This window comes from Cyprinus carpio, chromosome B2 (genome assembly GCF_018340385.1).
Source record: "Cyprinus carpio isolate SPL01 chromosome B2, ASM1834038v1, whole genome shotgun sequence".
Classification (NCBI taxonomy): Eukaryota; Metazoa; Chordata; class Actinopteri; order Cypriniformes; family Cyprinidae; genus Cyprinus; species Cyprinus carpio.
The window spans coordinates 12,569,745-12,584,471 of record NC_056598.1 but is presented as its reverse complement, the minus strand read 5'-3'; the positions used below and the strand labels follow the sequence as shown (position 1 = coordinate 12,584,471).

The window sequence follows — 14,727 nt, the reverse complement described above, 5'->3', positions numbered from 1 at the left end:
CCTACTAGTAAGTTTTAAAGCAGAATCGAATATGGTACTGTATTAATTGTCTGGATGATGTTTCACAAACTCCATATAGGGTCCTTTGCATGCTCAATCCCATCATGATTTTCTCTGCACCAAATCCAGTACGTGAGTTAGTTTGTTTATTCATACATTCAGCTTGATCTGTCAATGAAGAACAATATGCATATTAGAAAAACATTATGTGCTGTACTTAAACACAGCATTCAGATCTAGGTTAAGATATAGATTTAAATGATGAGCATCCACAAGAAATGAACTCTCCAGTCTTACACGTTCAGTCTAGAAAAAGCTGTTATGTCTCCCCCTCATGGGTGCAGTCATTTTGGCATCACATGACAAGACTTGTAGCGTTATTAACAGAACTATAACTGCTTCTACTACTATTACTTACTACTACTACAGCTGCAAAACTAATTATGAGAAATGATTATAATATGCAGAAAATTGTGATTTCCAACATGTGGTCCTCACAGTCCCTTGCACAGGGCAAAGGAATGCTATGCTTTATGGTCAAAATTGCAAAATGGTTGCCTTTGACTGACAGACTTTTGGCCCAATGTCTTTGATACACTTAATAATGCTCTTAATATAGACTTGGGCCCCAACACCTTGACTGCTCTTTTTGGCATCTCGATTTCGATGTCTGATCTCGCTGGGTTATCGCCTTTACCACCGTTTTAGCTAGATGAGAAACACATCATCCCTCCATCACATGATATGTGGATCCGAAAGATCATTTGCTGTATAAAACTAGAAAAGTTAAGATTCTCGCTTTCAGGATCCCTAAAATCTTTTCATAAGACCTGGAAACCTTTTTTAGACCCCATCAAATATCTGTTTGATCTGTTTTTTAGACCCCATCAAAGATCTCCATCTGTTCTTAGCGCTAATACACAAACTTCTATTGGAAAGAGGGAAGATAGATTCTAAAGAGAGGAATGTTCATTTATTTGTTTTATCTATCTATCATTTTTTATTATTATCTATTATTTTTGTCTATATTCATTCATCTTTAATTATTTGCTTATTTATTATTATTATTTAGTCCCTCCCATATATATATATATATATATATATATATATATATATATATATATATATATATATATATATATATATATATATAATTTATTGTGTGTGTGGGAGGATTCTGGGTGGGTTTAAATTGAGATAATCTGTAATCTCTTATTCGTCACTGAAAGTATCATTCTGTATTGTCTTGTTTAATACCATATATTTTTTTAAAGATTAAAAAAGTTAAATGGTTTAAGATAAATAATAAATTAATAAATGCATTTCTCAGAATGCTCCAAATGATCAGGCACTGAAAAATAAAATAAAAAATAAAACAACCCAAGTCAATAAGTGTTTTGTGTGTGTGTATGTGTGTGTGTGTGTGTGTGTGTGTAGGAAACAGTATTTTCAAAACAAGCCTCTTAAAAATGCAATATAATAGGCATACATGAAAAACTTTACCAGGAGAACAAATATAGGAAACTATAATACTATATTATTATTATTATACTATATTATTAAAAAGCAGAAAATGTATTAAAAATAAAACAGTTCAATATAAACTATTTAAAAATTATTATAAAACAATAAAGCCATTAAATTATAATAATTCTATAGAAATTACTTTTTGCATATTACATTTATTCATTCATTTATGTTTGTTTGTTTAATCATGTTTTATGTTTAATCACACCTAAGGGTTGTATTTAATATCGAGGATTTTGTTAAACTAACACTATAGGCCAAAGACTTGTTTATCTCTTCTGGAACACTTTGGTGCTATCTCAAAACATTTAAAAATGTCTATTTAATGAGTATATTTAATGAGGCACCATGCACCCTGTTTAAGACCAATGCTAGTTATACACTACATGTTTTTCAAAGTCGTCTGATCAGTTCAACTGTTTTGGGTATCATGAAGTTGCTGTGGGTTGCATTTACACAATTACACACATTACACAATATTTCACTAGTAAGAATCCCTGACAACATGACTACAAGCCTTCCCCAGGAATTTCCCATTTACATTTTTATCATGTAGATTTAATGTTTTTTTTTTTTTTAATTGAACAATTATTTTCAAATCCTGAATTTTGTTCATTCACAAGAGGGCAGCAGCAGCGCACAATTCCTGCCTCATCAGACTTAAATACACTGAAGCCTCTACTTTTCTAGTCTAAACAGTATGCCAATGACATATCCTAAAAAAGAAACTTAGCTACCCTAATTTTGTGTGTGACTGATGTATCAACCCAAGGACTGCAAAACGGTTTGTCTAATTTTCAGATAGGCCTATAATTTCAGTGGTAAGAGATTGAACAAAAACGGTTCAACTGAATAGCTGTACGTTGGTCCTCATACTTTTACCATATTACTAATAATGAAGAGGAGTTTGTTTGACAAGACCTCAGCATAATAAGCAGCAGCAAAGTGAGACTTCGAGAAAAAAACTACGACATATTTGGAGTCTTAAAGGAGCACGAACTGAAGTACTCGATATTCGATAATATTGCAAGATAAAACAGTTCAAGTCCATGCTTGCAGGCATCCCATCACTTATTAAATTGAGGCACGCCTACAGCGCGTGCGGCTGCCCAGTTCATTCTCACAGACTACAACGCACTTTACATCGCTCAGACTGTCGCTGACACAATACGCTCCTATTTCTTGCGGATTTTTTTACGAGGAGTGACAGTGGAATAAGAGGAAATCATGCCAATCCTATCGTAGGAGACCGAAGACCCTTCACCCCTTTCCCGGGATTGGTCTTTTCTGTTTAACCCTTATCCACAATGCTTTACTTTCAGCTGGTGATCATGGCAGGGACTGTCATGCTGGCATACTACTTTGAGTACACCGATACTTTCAGCGTGCACATCCAGGGATTTTTCTGTCATGATAATGCCTATACGAAGCCCTATCTCGGACCAGAGGAGTCCAGTGCGATCCCGCCAGCCATCCTGTACGCGGTGGTCGCAGGGGTCCCTGCACTCGTGGTGAGTTAGTGTCTATTGAAGGTTAAATGAGTTTAGAATAAGCAGTGCATGCTGGTTGTGGTTCTTTATTTATATAATAGCATAATGTTAATCAGCTTGTGAATTGTATTGTCCTGGTGGATAGAGTCTCATAGTCATCCTGCCTGCAAAGTTAATAACAATAATTGAAAGAAATAATTATACACAGAAGAATCTATTTATCTATCGATCTTAAAGGAATTATTGTTTTTATTCAGCAAGGATGCCTTCATTTGACTAAAGGTGTCAGTAAACATTTATAATGTTACAAAAAAAAAGTTTCTTTTAAACAGATACTGTACTTTTGTATTTTCCAATCATTAAGAATTCAGAAAATGAACCCATGATTTCTACAAAAATATTAGAAGCAGCACAACCCTACTGTATCTCAGAATTGAAAATAATAATAATAATAAAAAAAGTTTCTTAAACAGCATATTAGAATGATTTCTGAAGGATCATGCGAGACTGAAGAGGAATACATTATGTTTTTACAGTGGTGGCCAAAATTATAAGAACACCTGATAGATCTGAAAATATTGACCCTTTTAGAGTTAATTTCATAATATTCATAATGCAGATGGTTGCACTGAGCACAACTATCAGATGAAGTGAGTAGTGCTGTCAAACAATTAATCGTGATTAATCATTTGACACACTAGAAGTGAGTCGTACTGTTTTTATCCACTTTTACATTTGATATGTCCACCTTTTGCAGCAATTACAGCAGCACATCTCTCTGGCATGTCAATATATCTCCTGAGAACTTCAGCACTAATGTTATTCCAAGCCTTCTGCAACTCAAGCCAAAGGCTTTCTTTTGAATATATGATAGATTTGCCTAGTTTATTTTCAAACTCGCCCCAAATTTGCTCTATGGGGCTGAGGTCTGGTCTTTGAGGGGCCAGTCCATCATTTTCAATGTTCTGGCAGATTCCTTCCATCACAGGTAGTTCAGGCAATAGTTCGTTTTATGGGTATTGTAATGGCCAATTCAACAAAAACAACTGAAACCTCTTAAAAATGCCAAGTGTTCTTATAATTCTGGCCACCACTGTAAATATATTAAAATATTTCAGAATATTAATGTCTTACTGTATTTTTGGTAAAAATAAAATAAAAATAAAAGATTTGGTGAACAAAATAAATGTCTCTCAAAAACATAATAAATAAATAAAAATAAATATAGACCCCAGACTTTTGAATGATAGTGTACCTCAGATGCAAAAAATAGAAAACAAAGGAAACAGTTGTTGACACTTAATAAGAGAATAGTTTTAAAAATAACAGCATGGTTCAAGAGGTGTTGGTTTTTATGAAAAATGTTCATGATGAAATCCTTAACTTTAAGGAGGGTTTGTTATATTGTTGGGATCTCTTATGAAACTCTAGAGGTGACACAAGATTACTTTGTGTGAACACGAAACATGCAAAATTCTCAATTTTCATCTTATTTAATATAATTGCTATGCAAAAGAAATGAAGAAATGAGATATGACAGATTTGAAAAGCCTGCATCCGCAGGGCACCATTGGTTAGTGTTTGCTAGGTTGGCCACAGTGAATGTCGGGATCTGTCTTTGAGAAGTCACTTTTTGGCTCTAGGCTCTAGCTTTCTGTGCCTACAGTATATTAAAAGAGAATTTATGATGAGCAAGATATTGGCAGCTCCAAGGATCAATTAAAGAGCACCAGGATCACCACAGAGCCTCCCTGCTCTCATCTCTCATAAGAATTCCAATGGATTTGCTCAATCGATCTGAATACACTCTTCCTGGCCTTATATTAAGGCCACACAAATTCACCCCCCAAACTACTATTATTATCACCCATTTGCTGAAAGCATCACTTTTGAGAAAAGAGTGGAGTGAAAACTTTGATCTGGCCTCCAACATGCTCTGCGGAGGACAGTAAAGGTCAGATATCATCTAGAAGTGCAGGCTTATACAGTGTTAGTTCCAAATATTCCTGGCATGCTGAACTTGGGCATTTCTGACAAGGCAACTGATACGTTTACAAAATCTGAGACTTTAATGCAAGTGTATTTCTTACCCTCATGCTATTTTAAACTGTGTGACTGACTTTCTTCTGTGGAATACAAAGGAAGAAAGGTTTAGGTTTTTTTTTTCTCCATGCAATTACAATTAATGATGACTGGAGTTTATCAGGAGTTGCATTACTACTTTTTTACATTACTACCCCCCCTCCACACACACACACACACACACAAAAAAACTTTTTGTTTCAGAATTTTCAGTTTTGTAATAACTTGACTTTTCCCATCATAATTCTTACTCAAGTTGCAAGCACAACAGTCAAAAGATGTCCATCTTGTCTGGTGCATGTTTACAAAGCTATGGAAAAGTAGTGAAGTATAATGGAAAAACACATTCTGTGTGAATAGCCCCTAAGTCAGCTGTCTTTGTGGAGAAGCACTTAGCAAACGTACAATAGCTTTCCATGTCATTTCTGATACAGTGTGTGCCTACCGACCAGTGGTATCGCTGGCATCAAGCATTCAGCTTTCATTAAAATATTGAAACCAAACAGCCCGATCTCTTGTACGATAGTGGTTATATGTTCGTTCAGAGCACTTATATGCTGCTGACCTGCCAAAGCCACGATCATTTTTCAGTGTGCTTTTACCTATGTACCTACCCAGTTTTAAATGACACACCATTTTTCACCCTTTTTAACTGTCAGTGTAGAAGATTCTTGAGCAAACCGAATGGATTCATCACTGCAGTTGCACTGACTGACCTTTGGCGATTGTTCCAGACAGATGTGAAACCTGCCAGACAGAGAGTTTTAGCTGTTATAATAGGATTCGACTCAGACTACTCTTCCCAATTTAAATGTGACCAACCACAAAAAACAAGAAATATAATTTGAACACTTTCTAAAGCTTGAACTGCCCTTGAGGCTTTTATAATACTTGTTCTGAACCTGAGAATGATCCACCACCCTCCCTCTGCCTCCGCTATTCATTCGGAAACAAACAACTATGAAAGATGTATTATACTATAATTGTGACAGAAAGCATGCAAAGATGCAAATTATATGTTAGGATGGATTATAAATTGGAATGAATTGCTTTCATACTAATTGCTATCTGTGCCAGAGCTCTTGCATAAATCGAACACTAGACCAGGGGTTTTAAAAACTTTTAATGCCACAGATTTTCAAATATAAAAATCCTGTAAAAATATAAAACATTTTTATGTATTACGGTAAATGGTAAATCTGCTTAACACAGGTGTGTTGTAGTTAAAACTTCTTTTTTTATTTACTTGTGGAATGCCCGATAAAGGATGAGACTGACTTGACTCCAGGCCATGTGGAGTTGGAGGCAGAAAGCAGATTAATAGAATTCTTCCTTGGGGCTGCATCTCACGTTCTTCATATTAAATATGAATATGAAAACAAATAAAAAAATAAATTAAAGAACTTTTGGAGAGCCCATATGCCAGTAAGAGAAAGCGTCTCACTCATCGGGTTTGGCCTTTTGACAATTATGGGCCACGATGGCATGATGTCTGTTAGAATTGAAAAGTGAGTCATGCCAATCCACATTCACAGTCCCAAAATGCATAAGAATTATTTTTGTACAAGTCGTGAAAGTATTTGTTGTCTCGTGTTCATTGACAGATCAGACCATATTTATCATTAATTCTGAAAAAGTATATTCATAAATCTCAGAGTTTGCCAGTTTATATATAAAGGAATGTGTCTTGAAAGTGAAGTAAACAAAAATAACAAATGTTCTATTCTGTAATATGGGTCTTGGATGATTTATATAACGCCTCTAACTTTCCAGTTCAAAGTTTCTACATTTAATCAGTGCAGTTTGTCTTTTTGAGCTGTACATACCTCATATTTAATCAATAAAGAACAGAGATTAATTCTGCAGTACTAACAGGTGATGTCAACGTGATAAATCCTCAGACTCTTGGTGTAGGTTTCCCACTTCAACAGCTCGCTCAGCCATGCTAATATTGAGATATCACTGATGTTGTAAACCTGGAGTTTGCTGCACTGCTGAGTTGGCTCAAGAGTTCACAAGTTCACCTGTCACTTCCTGTGTTTTTTCACATTGGTAAAAGTATTGGAATAAGGGCGCCAGGCTCTTCTGCAGCTGAAGTCTTCACATGCTGTGAACCGGTTAGTTGCCGACACTTTTATCCTAAGTGACGTAATACAAAAGGTGCAAACGGGCAACCTGTTTTGCATTTTATGAGGTTGGTATATGTAGCAAGAAAACAGAAAATGCACATAGCCTAAATGCAATCAAACACTGTATAAAGATGTGCACGATATACTTGTGAAATAGAGAGTTTGACTCCTAACCCTAAGGTTGTGGGTATGAGTCTCGGGCCGGCAATACCACGAGGTGCCCTTGAGCAAGGCACCGACCTCCCAACTGCTCCCCGGGCGCCGCAGCATAAATGGCTGCCCACTGCTCTGGGTGTGTGTTCACAGTGTGTGTGTGTGTTCACTGCTGTTTGTGTGCACTTGGATGGGTTAAATGCAGGCACGAATTCTGAGTATGGGTCACCATACTTGGCTGTTTGTCACGTCACTCTTTCTTTTTTTTTTTTTTTTTTTTTTACATAAAGCCATAGGAGGCAAAAAATTATATTATCAAGACAAAACAATAAAAACAATATTTTCGAGTAATAATCTTACAAATCAGCAACAGCCCAGCAAATAAAATTAAATGTCACTCACCCCTAAAAGGGCTCCTTCCCACTCTTCTTATAATGCGCTAGAAGTTATAGACATTTTAAAAATGCATGATTTTGTTTCTCTGTTTAACAACATTAACTTACAATACTGAAAGACACCTTCCCTCAGGTTTTTGTATTTGTATTTATTAAGCAGAGATAAACACAACAGCAGTTGACCATAGTGCTGTACAAATAAAATAAGAAACAGTAAAAAGAATAACATCAGTAAACTCAAAAGATAATTTTACATACAAAGTTTAAAAAGCCAGTAACAAAATACAATTTCAATTTAGTTTTAAACTCATAGACAGAATTTGAAGCTTCCACAGTTAAAGGTGCCATAGAATGCATTGATACAATATTTGTTTGTATTCTCTGATGTCCTCAGAGTGTGTGTGTGTGAAGTTTTATCTCAAAATAACCTGAAGATAATTTTTTATAGTTTGTTGAAATGGCCACTTTTAGGGTATGAGTCAAAAATTGCTGTTTTTGTGTATGTCCCCTTTAAATGAAAATGAGCTGATGCTCCCGCCTCTCTTCTCAGAAGAGTGCGGAGCTTCAAGAGCTCATGCTCACGGGCATACTAGTGTTACGGTTTAACTGTTGATGAATGTGTTACTGATCCTCACATTGCTTCCAAATGCAATTTTTAACTACCACATTCCTATTTACAAACATTCTGGTAGCACGTGAAGGCAGCGTTAGTGAAAACAGGCAGAGACAGTGGTAGCCTTAGCAACATTAGCTTTACTGAGAGCCAAGAATCTCTTTTGGAAAACAAAATATGATGCGTGATGCTTACTTTGTCTGGAATCTGGACGTTTGCACACAAAGTGTTGGTATCTATCCCTCTTTCAGAAGCAATCTTTGCACAACTCCTGCGCTGATCTAACCCTCGTTTGTGAGGCAGTCTGCCGTAAAATGTTAGCACAAACATATAGGACTTTTCTGTTTTTTTCCCAGGACATTTCCTTCGAAAATGAAATGTAACCACTGTGTCCTCAGCAGTCTATGCAGACTCCTATGCTCGTTGATGCATCCCAACACACGACACTTTTAATGGCTCTTTGGCGTTGACATTGTATCTCCAGCAGCTACAGCAAGAAAACATAAATGGCGGACCACTGCTTCTCACTCAGGGCTGTGTATATGCTAACAGGGCAGAGAGTGTCACAAATGGGCAGGACTTTCACAGAGTATGACGTCATAGTCTTGATCTGCTATAAAAACTGCTATAAAACAATGAGTGAGTGGATTTTTACTGTTATAGGCTGGTTGTTTTCACACACTGCGGTCACACAACTATGTTCAATCACCTTATAAAAGTGATTTTTGCATTCTATGGCACCTTTAAAGGAAAGTTATTCCAACTTCCTCAGTCCAACTATTGCAAATAGTAAAAGGTAAATAGTATGTTTTCTAGCTGGATGTTGTGCTTGCGATCAATAATCACGTCTTTGCATTCAACCAAAATCAAAACACGAGTCCCAGAGTCCCACAAGATTCCGCTTGGTCTTAATGCCTTCCTGGAGCGGCTACATTCACAATTCAAGCAATGCTTTGGAAAAAGAATAATTTATTTGTTATATGTATGGTCTAGGTGGTCATACGGCACATGAAAGTTCCTCTGAAACCCTTCACCTTCCCCAGCTCCACCTGTATTGATCTGCTACAAGTTATTATAAATGCTACTTGTGCAGCAGCAGTCTTAAATACTCACAGCATCACACTGGCGTATGTATTGGAAGTAGCAGGTTCCTGTACTTGCTTTGCAGCAGCAGCAATAACCAACATCAGAAGCAACGTAGCAAATCTCAGCCAAGACCAAATACATTAACATTGTCATAACCGTTACCATGCTAAAATCTTTCGAGTAATTAAGTGAAACCTTTTAGTAATTTGTATTTTCTTGAAAACATTCACAGCCAAATGGAGAAAGTAAGTCAAACTCTGAATTTGGTAACTTGTAGTTCCTCCTTTATCAGCAAAATCTTCACCAAATGTATTGTGTAGCTGCTTAAAAGACTTTTGACCAATTTTGGACCATCTCTCCCCACAGAAGATTAATTTTATCAGTATGTCTGGGTTGTTTTTATAGTGCAGCATTCTTTAATTTATGCCATAGCTTCTTGTTCACCATAAATTTGGCCCTCCAGGATTCAGTGCATTTGATATTGACGCAAGCCATTTGAATGGTTGCTTATAAAATGAACTGAACCAATTTATAGCAAGTTATCACAAAACCCCCATAGCCTTCTACAACTTTATTCTTTCAAACCCATCCAGCACTAATTGCGAGTGGTTTTTTCATGCTTCTTTTGACCCCGGTGCACCCTGCCAGTTTGGCAAAATCAAGTTCAAGACCTTGCTGGGAACTGGCACCTGGCTGGCACAAAATCAACCTCTAATCATTTCCATTGTGTTCATGAATTGGTCTTTATGTGTGTTCCAGTGTTACAAATATCTGAAATACAGCCTGATTTTGTCTTCAAGCCTAGAGAATTAGATTTTAGCTTCATTTAGATCTTTATTCTAAGTAAAGATCAAGGCAAAAGCAGAGAAGAGAGAGTATCTACAAACAAAATGTACCATTAAAAGCCTCTTATTTGATTTTTGTTGCTGTTTTGTCTGCAGATTACAGTGACAGAGTCCATACTCTTCTTGCTGCAGTATGTCTCTGAGGATCTAGACAACCGAGAGAAGATCATTGTGATGGGCGACTGTTGTTACCTAAACCCTCTGGTCCGAAGGACATTTCGCTTTCTTGGTATGTCTTCACAGATGGAAGCGCACTAATTAGGGCAAATGTAGATTTAGACTTTTTCCTTTCCTTGTGCATCTGTGCCTGCAGCAGAAGAAAGGCAAATCGAGATGTCAGACGCACATACAGTACTTGCAAGTTTCTTGTGTGGGGCAGACGATACACTCATGGTTCATGTCAAAGCATTCTTTTAAATTATTTATAATATTTCTGCTGCAGAGAGGAGTTGAGGGGGAAAAATATGGGATATTCCTTTCCCCTGAAATCAGACCAGAACAGATATTAACTCCCATAAATCCAGTAGATGCTATAAGGAAGCGTAGCCACATTACATTTTAATTAATGTCTTTTTAACAATCATATAATCTGGCAAAATCAAGAAAATAGGTTTTACATTTACTTTTCTTAAACACTTGAATTGCAATCACTCACCACCCGGAAAACATCTCAACCAGTCGGTGATTTTTTTCTATACTGCATTCCAAATTATTATGCAAGTGACATATCAATAGGATTTTGGTACAAATATAAAGAGTCAGATTTTTGTTTGTGTTGTTTTTCACATTGTTTTAGATAACTGGTATCAATCTTAGACAGGTTTGGTCACAGTGGCTGTAGAAACACATTTTCAAACTGTTTAGCACAATGGTGTTTATGCAGCACGGGATAGTGTGTTGTCCTACATGAAAATCCTTTTATTTCTGAGAACACTATTCTTCATTTTATACCACAACAGAAAATGGTCAGTTATAAACTCCACATATCTTGCAGAAGTCATTTTGACACCCTAAAATGACCTTACATCTCACTTCCCAATATTCCAACCCAAATCATCACCCACCGCCTCCTTGCTTATGTTGCAGTCTCATTGGAATAGGATTGTCATTCATCAACTATCCATTTATCTGAACCATCCACTGTACTGCAGCATTCATAAGTAAATAAAACTATTTAAAAACAAGTCTTCATGTTTTTCTACAGCCACTGTGCAGGTTTCTCTTTGTGAGGTTTGGTTAGCATGGACTGAAACGCTTTACGCAGATGGCCTCCACTCTTCTGTGTCAGCCGCGCAGCGCCGATGCATAGTTTGCTTTCAAACCAAAGCGTAAATACACATAAAAAATCGACGAATACACGAATCCTTGTGGCGCGGCTGATACAGAAGATCATACGCCATCTGCGTGCAGCTCAGAATTGCCAAACTGGTGCTACGCTGATTTGGAGAGACACAGAGAAGAGGAATTGTTGAATAAAGTCGTTATTTTTCTTTTCTTCGTGTACAAAAAGTATTCTTGTCACTTCATAATGTTATGATTGAATCACTGATGGCAGATGGACTATTGTGACGATGCTTTTCATACTTTCCTGGACCTTGACTGTTATTTATTTGGCAGTCTATGGGACAGTCTCAAGCCTACCGGTTTTCATCCAAAATAACTTAAATTGTTTTCCGAAGACGAACAAAGCTTTTACAGGTTTGGAACGACATGGGGGTAAGTGCATAATGACAAAACTTTCATTTTGGGATGGAGTATACCTTTTAAGTAGGGTTTCCATTTACCTAAGAAGACCTGGCAAACTATTGACCGAACCTGTCTGAGATTGATACCAGTTATCTAAAAAGATGTGAAAAACAACACAAACAAAAATCTGACTCTTTATTTTACTGCAAAATCCTATTGATATGTCACTTGCATAATAATTTGGAACGCAGTGTAGTTAAGAAATAGCCATTCTTTTCAAGACAATCACACAAAACTTGTGTATAGAAGGTAAAGAGTGTATTTAATGTCATTTATTTTTCTTAGCATCTTCTATTGAACATGACATTAGTTTTGACAGTAACATTATACAGGTCCTTCTCAAAAAATTAGCATATTGTGAAAAAGTTCCTTATTTTCCATAATGTAATGATAAAAATTAAACTTTCATATATTTTAGATTCATTGCACACCAACTGAAATATTTCAGGTCTTTTATTGTTTTAATACTGATGATTTTGGCATACAGCTCATGCAAACCCAAAATTCCTATCTCAAAAAATTAGCATATTTCATCCGACCAATAAAAAGAAAAGTGTTTTTAATACAAAAAAAGTCAACCTTCAAATAATTATGTTCAGTTATGCACTCAATACTTGGTCGGGAATCCTTTTGCAGAAATGACTGCTTCAATGCGGCGTGGCATGGAGGCAATCAGCCTGTGGCACTGCTGAGGTGTTTATGGAGGCCCAGGATGCTTCGATAGCGGCCTTAAGCTCATCCAGAGTGTTGGGTCTTGCGTCTCTCAACTTTCTCTTCACAATATCCCACAGATTCTCTATGGGGTTCAGGTCAGGAGAGTTGGCAGGCCAATTGAGCACAGTAATACCATGGTCAGTAAACCATTTACCAGTGGTTTTGGCACTGTGAGCAGGTGCCAGGTCGTGCTGAAAAACGAAATCTTCATCTCCATAAAGCTTTTCAGCAGATGGAAGCATGAAGTGCTCCAAAATCTCCTGATAGCTAGCTGCATTGACCCTGCCCTTGATAAAACACAGTGGACCAACACCAGCAGCTGACATGGCACCCCAGACCATCACTGACTGTGGGTACTTGACACTGGACTTCAGGCATTTTGGCATTTCCTTCTCCCCAGTCTTCCTCCAGACTCTGGCACCTTGATTTCCGAATGACATGCAAAATTTGCTTTCATCCGAAAAAAGTACTTTGGACCACTGAGCAACAGTCCAGTGCTGCTTCTCTGTAGCCCATGTCAGGCGCTTCTGCCGCTGTTTCTGGTTCAAAAGCACACGCCTGTGCACGGTGGCTCTGGATGTTTCTACTCCAGACTCAGTCCACTGCTTCCGCAGGTCCCCCAAGGTCTGGAATCGGTCCTTCTCCACAATCTTCCTCAGGGTCCGGTCACCTCTTCTCGTTGTGCAGCGTTTTTTGCCACACTTTTTCCTTCCCACAGACTTCCCACTGAGGTGCCTTGATACAGCACTCTGGGAACAGCCTATTCGTTCAGAAATTTCTTTCTGTGTCTTACCCTCTCGCTTAAGGGTGTCAGGTCGGCAGTCTTACCCATGATTGCGGTTTTGAGTAATGAACCAGGCTGGGAGTTTTTAAAAGCCTCAGGAATCTTTTGCTGGTGTTTAGAGTTAATTAGTTGATTCAGATGATTAGGTTAATAGCTCGTTTAGAGAACCTTTTCATGATATGCTAATTTTTTTAGATTTTTGGAATTTTGGGTTTTCATGAGCTGCATGCCAAAATCATCAGTATTAAAACAATAAAAGACCTGAAATATTTCAGTTGGTGTGCAATGAATCTAAATATATGAAAGTTTAATTTTTATCATTACATTATGGAAAATAATGAACTTTTTCACAATATGCTAATTTTTTGAGAAGGACCTGTACATTAAACATGCAAAAGAACTGATTTGCGTATCTGAACTGCAGTTGCAAACCATTATTGTATAGTTTTAGTAAAGTATTCCAGATTGCGGTAGTTTGCTCCATTTTCCACAATCTAGCTTTTAAAAGACAACCAGCCTACAAAAAGATGAATTTTAAATAAAACCAGTGTCCTGAGCATGAACCTTTAACAAGTTCATACTGAAACAAACACTGTAATTGTACTAATGCTGTAAGTGTTAGAGAGATGTTGTATAGTTTCTGCATTATTCCTGCACAGTAAATTCACTGGCTTGTCTGTTATGCTGCTCATATCACTTCCGATTTAAGTGTGCAATCATTTAGTTTTACGAACCATATGATTACACTTGAATTGTGTTGTGAGAACATCTCAACTGAAGTTCAGTGCTGCACCACATTAGTTTTCTGCTTAAAAGATGGAGTCCTCTGGAGCATAATGAATAAGCTTGTTAATGTGGGGGCCGATGGAGGAGCTGTGAGAGTATACTGACAGCGGTAGCACTCATTGTAAACTAGTTTCAGTCTGCTGCTTCTCCAAGCTTTGCTCATAGACAACATTCAATGTGACAAAGCTGCCCACGCTTACATTAAGATTTGAGTACCATTAATCTGCTTTTGTGCCTAATATTCTGGTTGTATAAATACTAATAATCACCAATCACAACCTTAGTGGGGAAGTCGTGGCCTAATGGTTAGTGAGTTGGACTCCCAATCGAAGGGTTGTGAGTTCGAGTCTCGGGCCGGCAGGAATTGTGGGTGGGGG

General features: G+C 37.2%; 1 protein-coding gene across 1 annotated transcript in view; it reads left to right on the top strand.

The window, feature by feature from the left end:
* Positions 1–2,470: 2,470 nt before the first annotated feature.
* Positions 2,471–14,727, top strand: part of LOC109094854 (phospholipid phosphatase-related protein type 5-like) — a 31,479-nt gene continuing 19,222 nt past the window's right edge. Inside the window, exons 1-2 of the mRNA XM_042718059.1 lie at positions 2,471–3,038; positions 10,417–10,549. Of these exons, the coding sequence (XP_042573993.1) occupies positions 2,835–3,038; positions 10,417–10,549 (337 nt within the window). The 5' untranslated portion in view covers positions 2,471–2,834. The remainder of the gene's footprint in view (positions 3,039–10,416; positions 10,550–14,727) is intronic.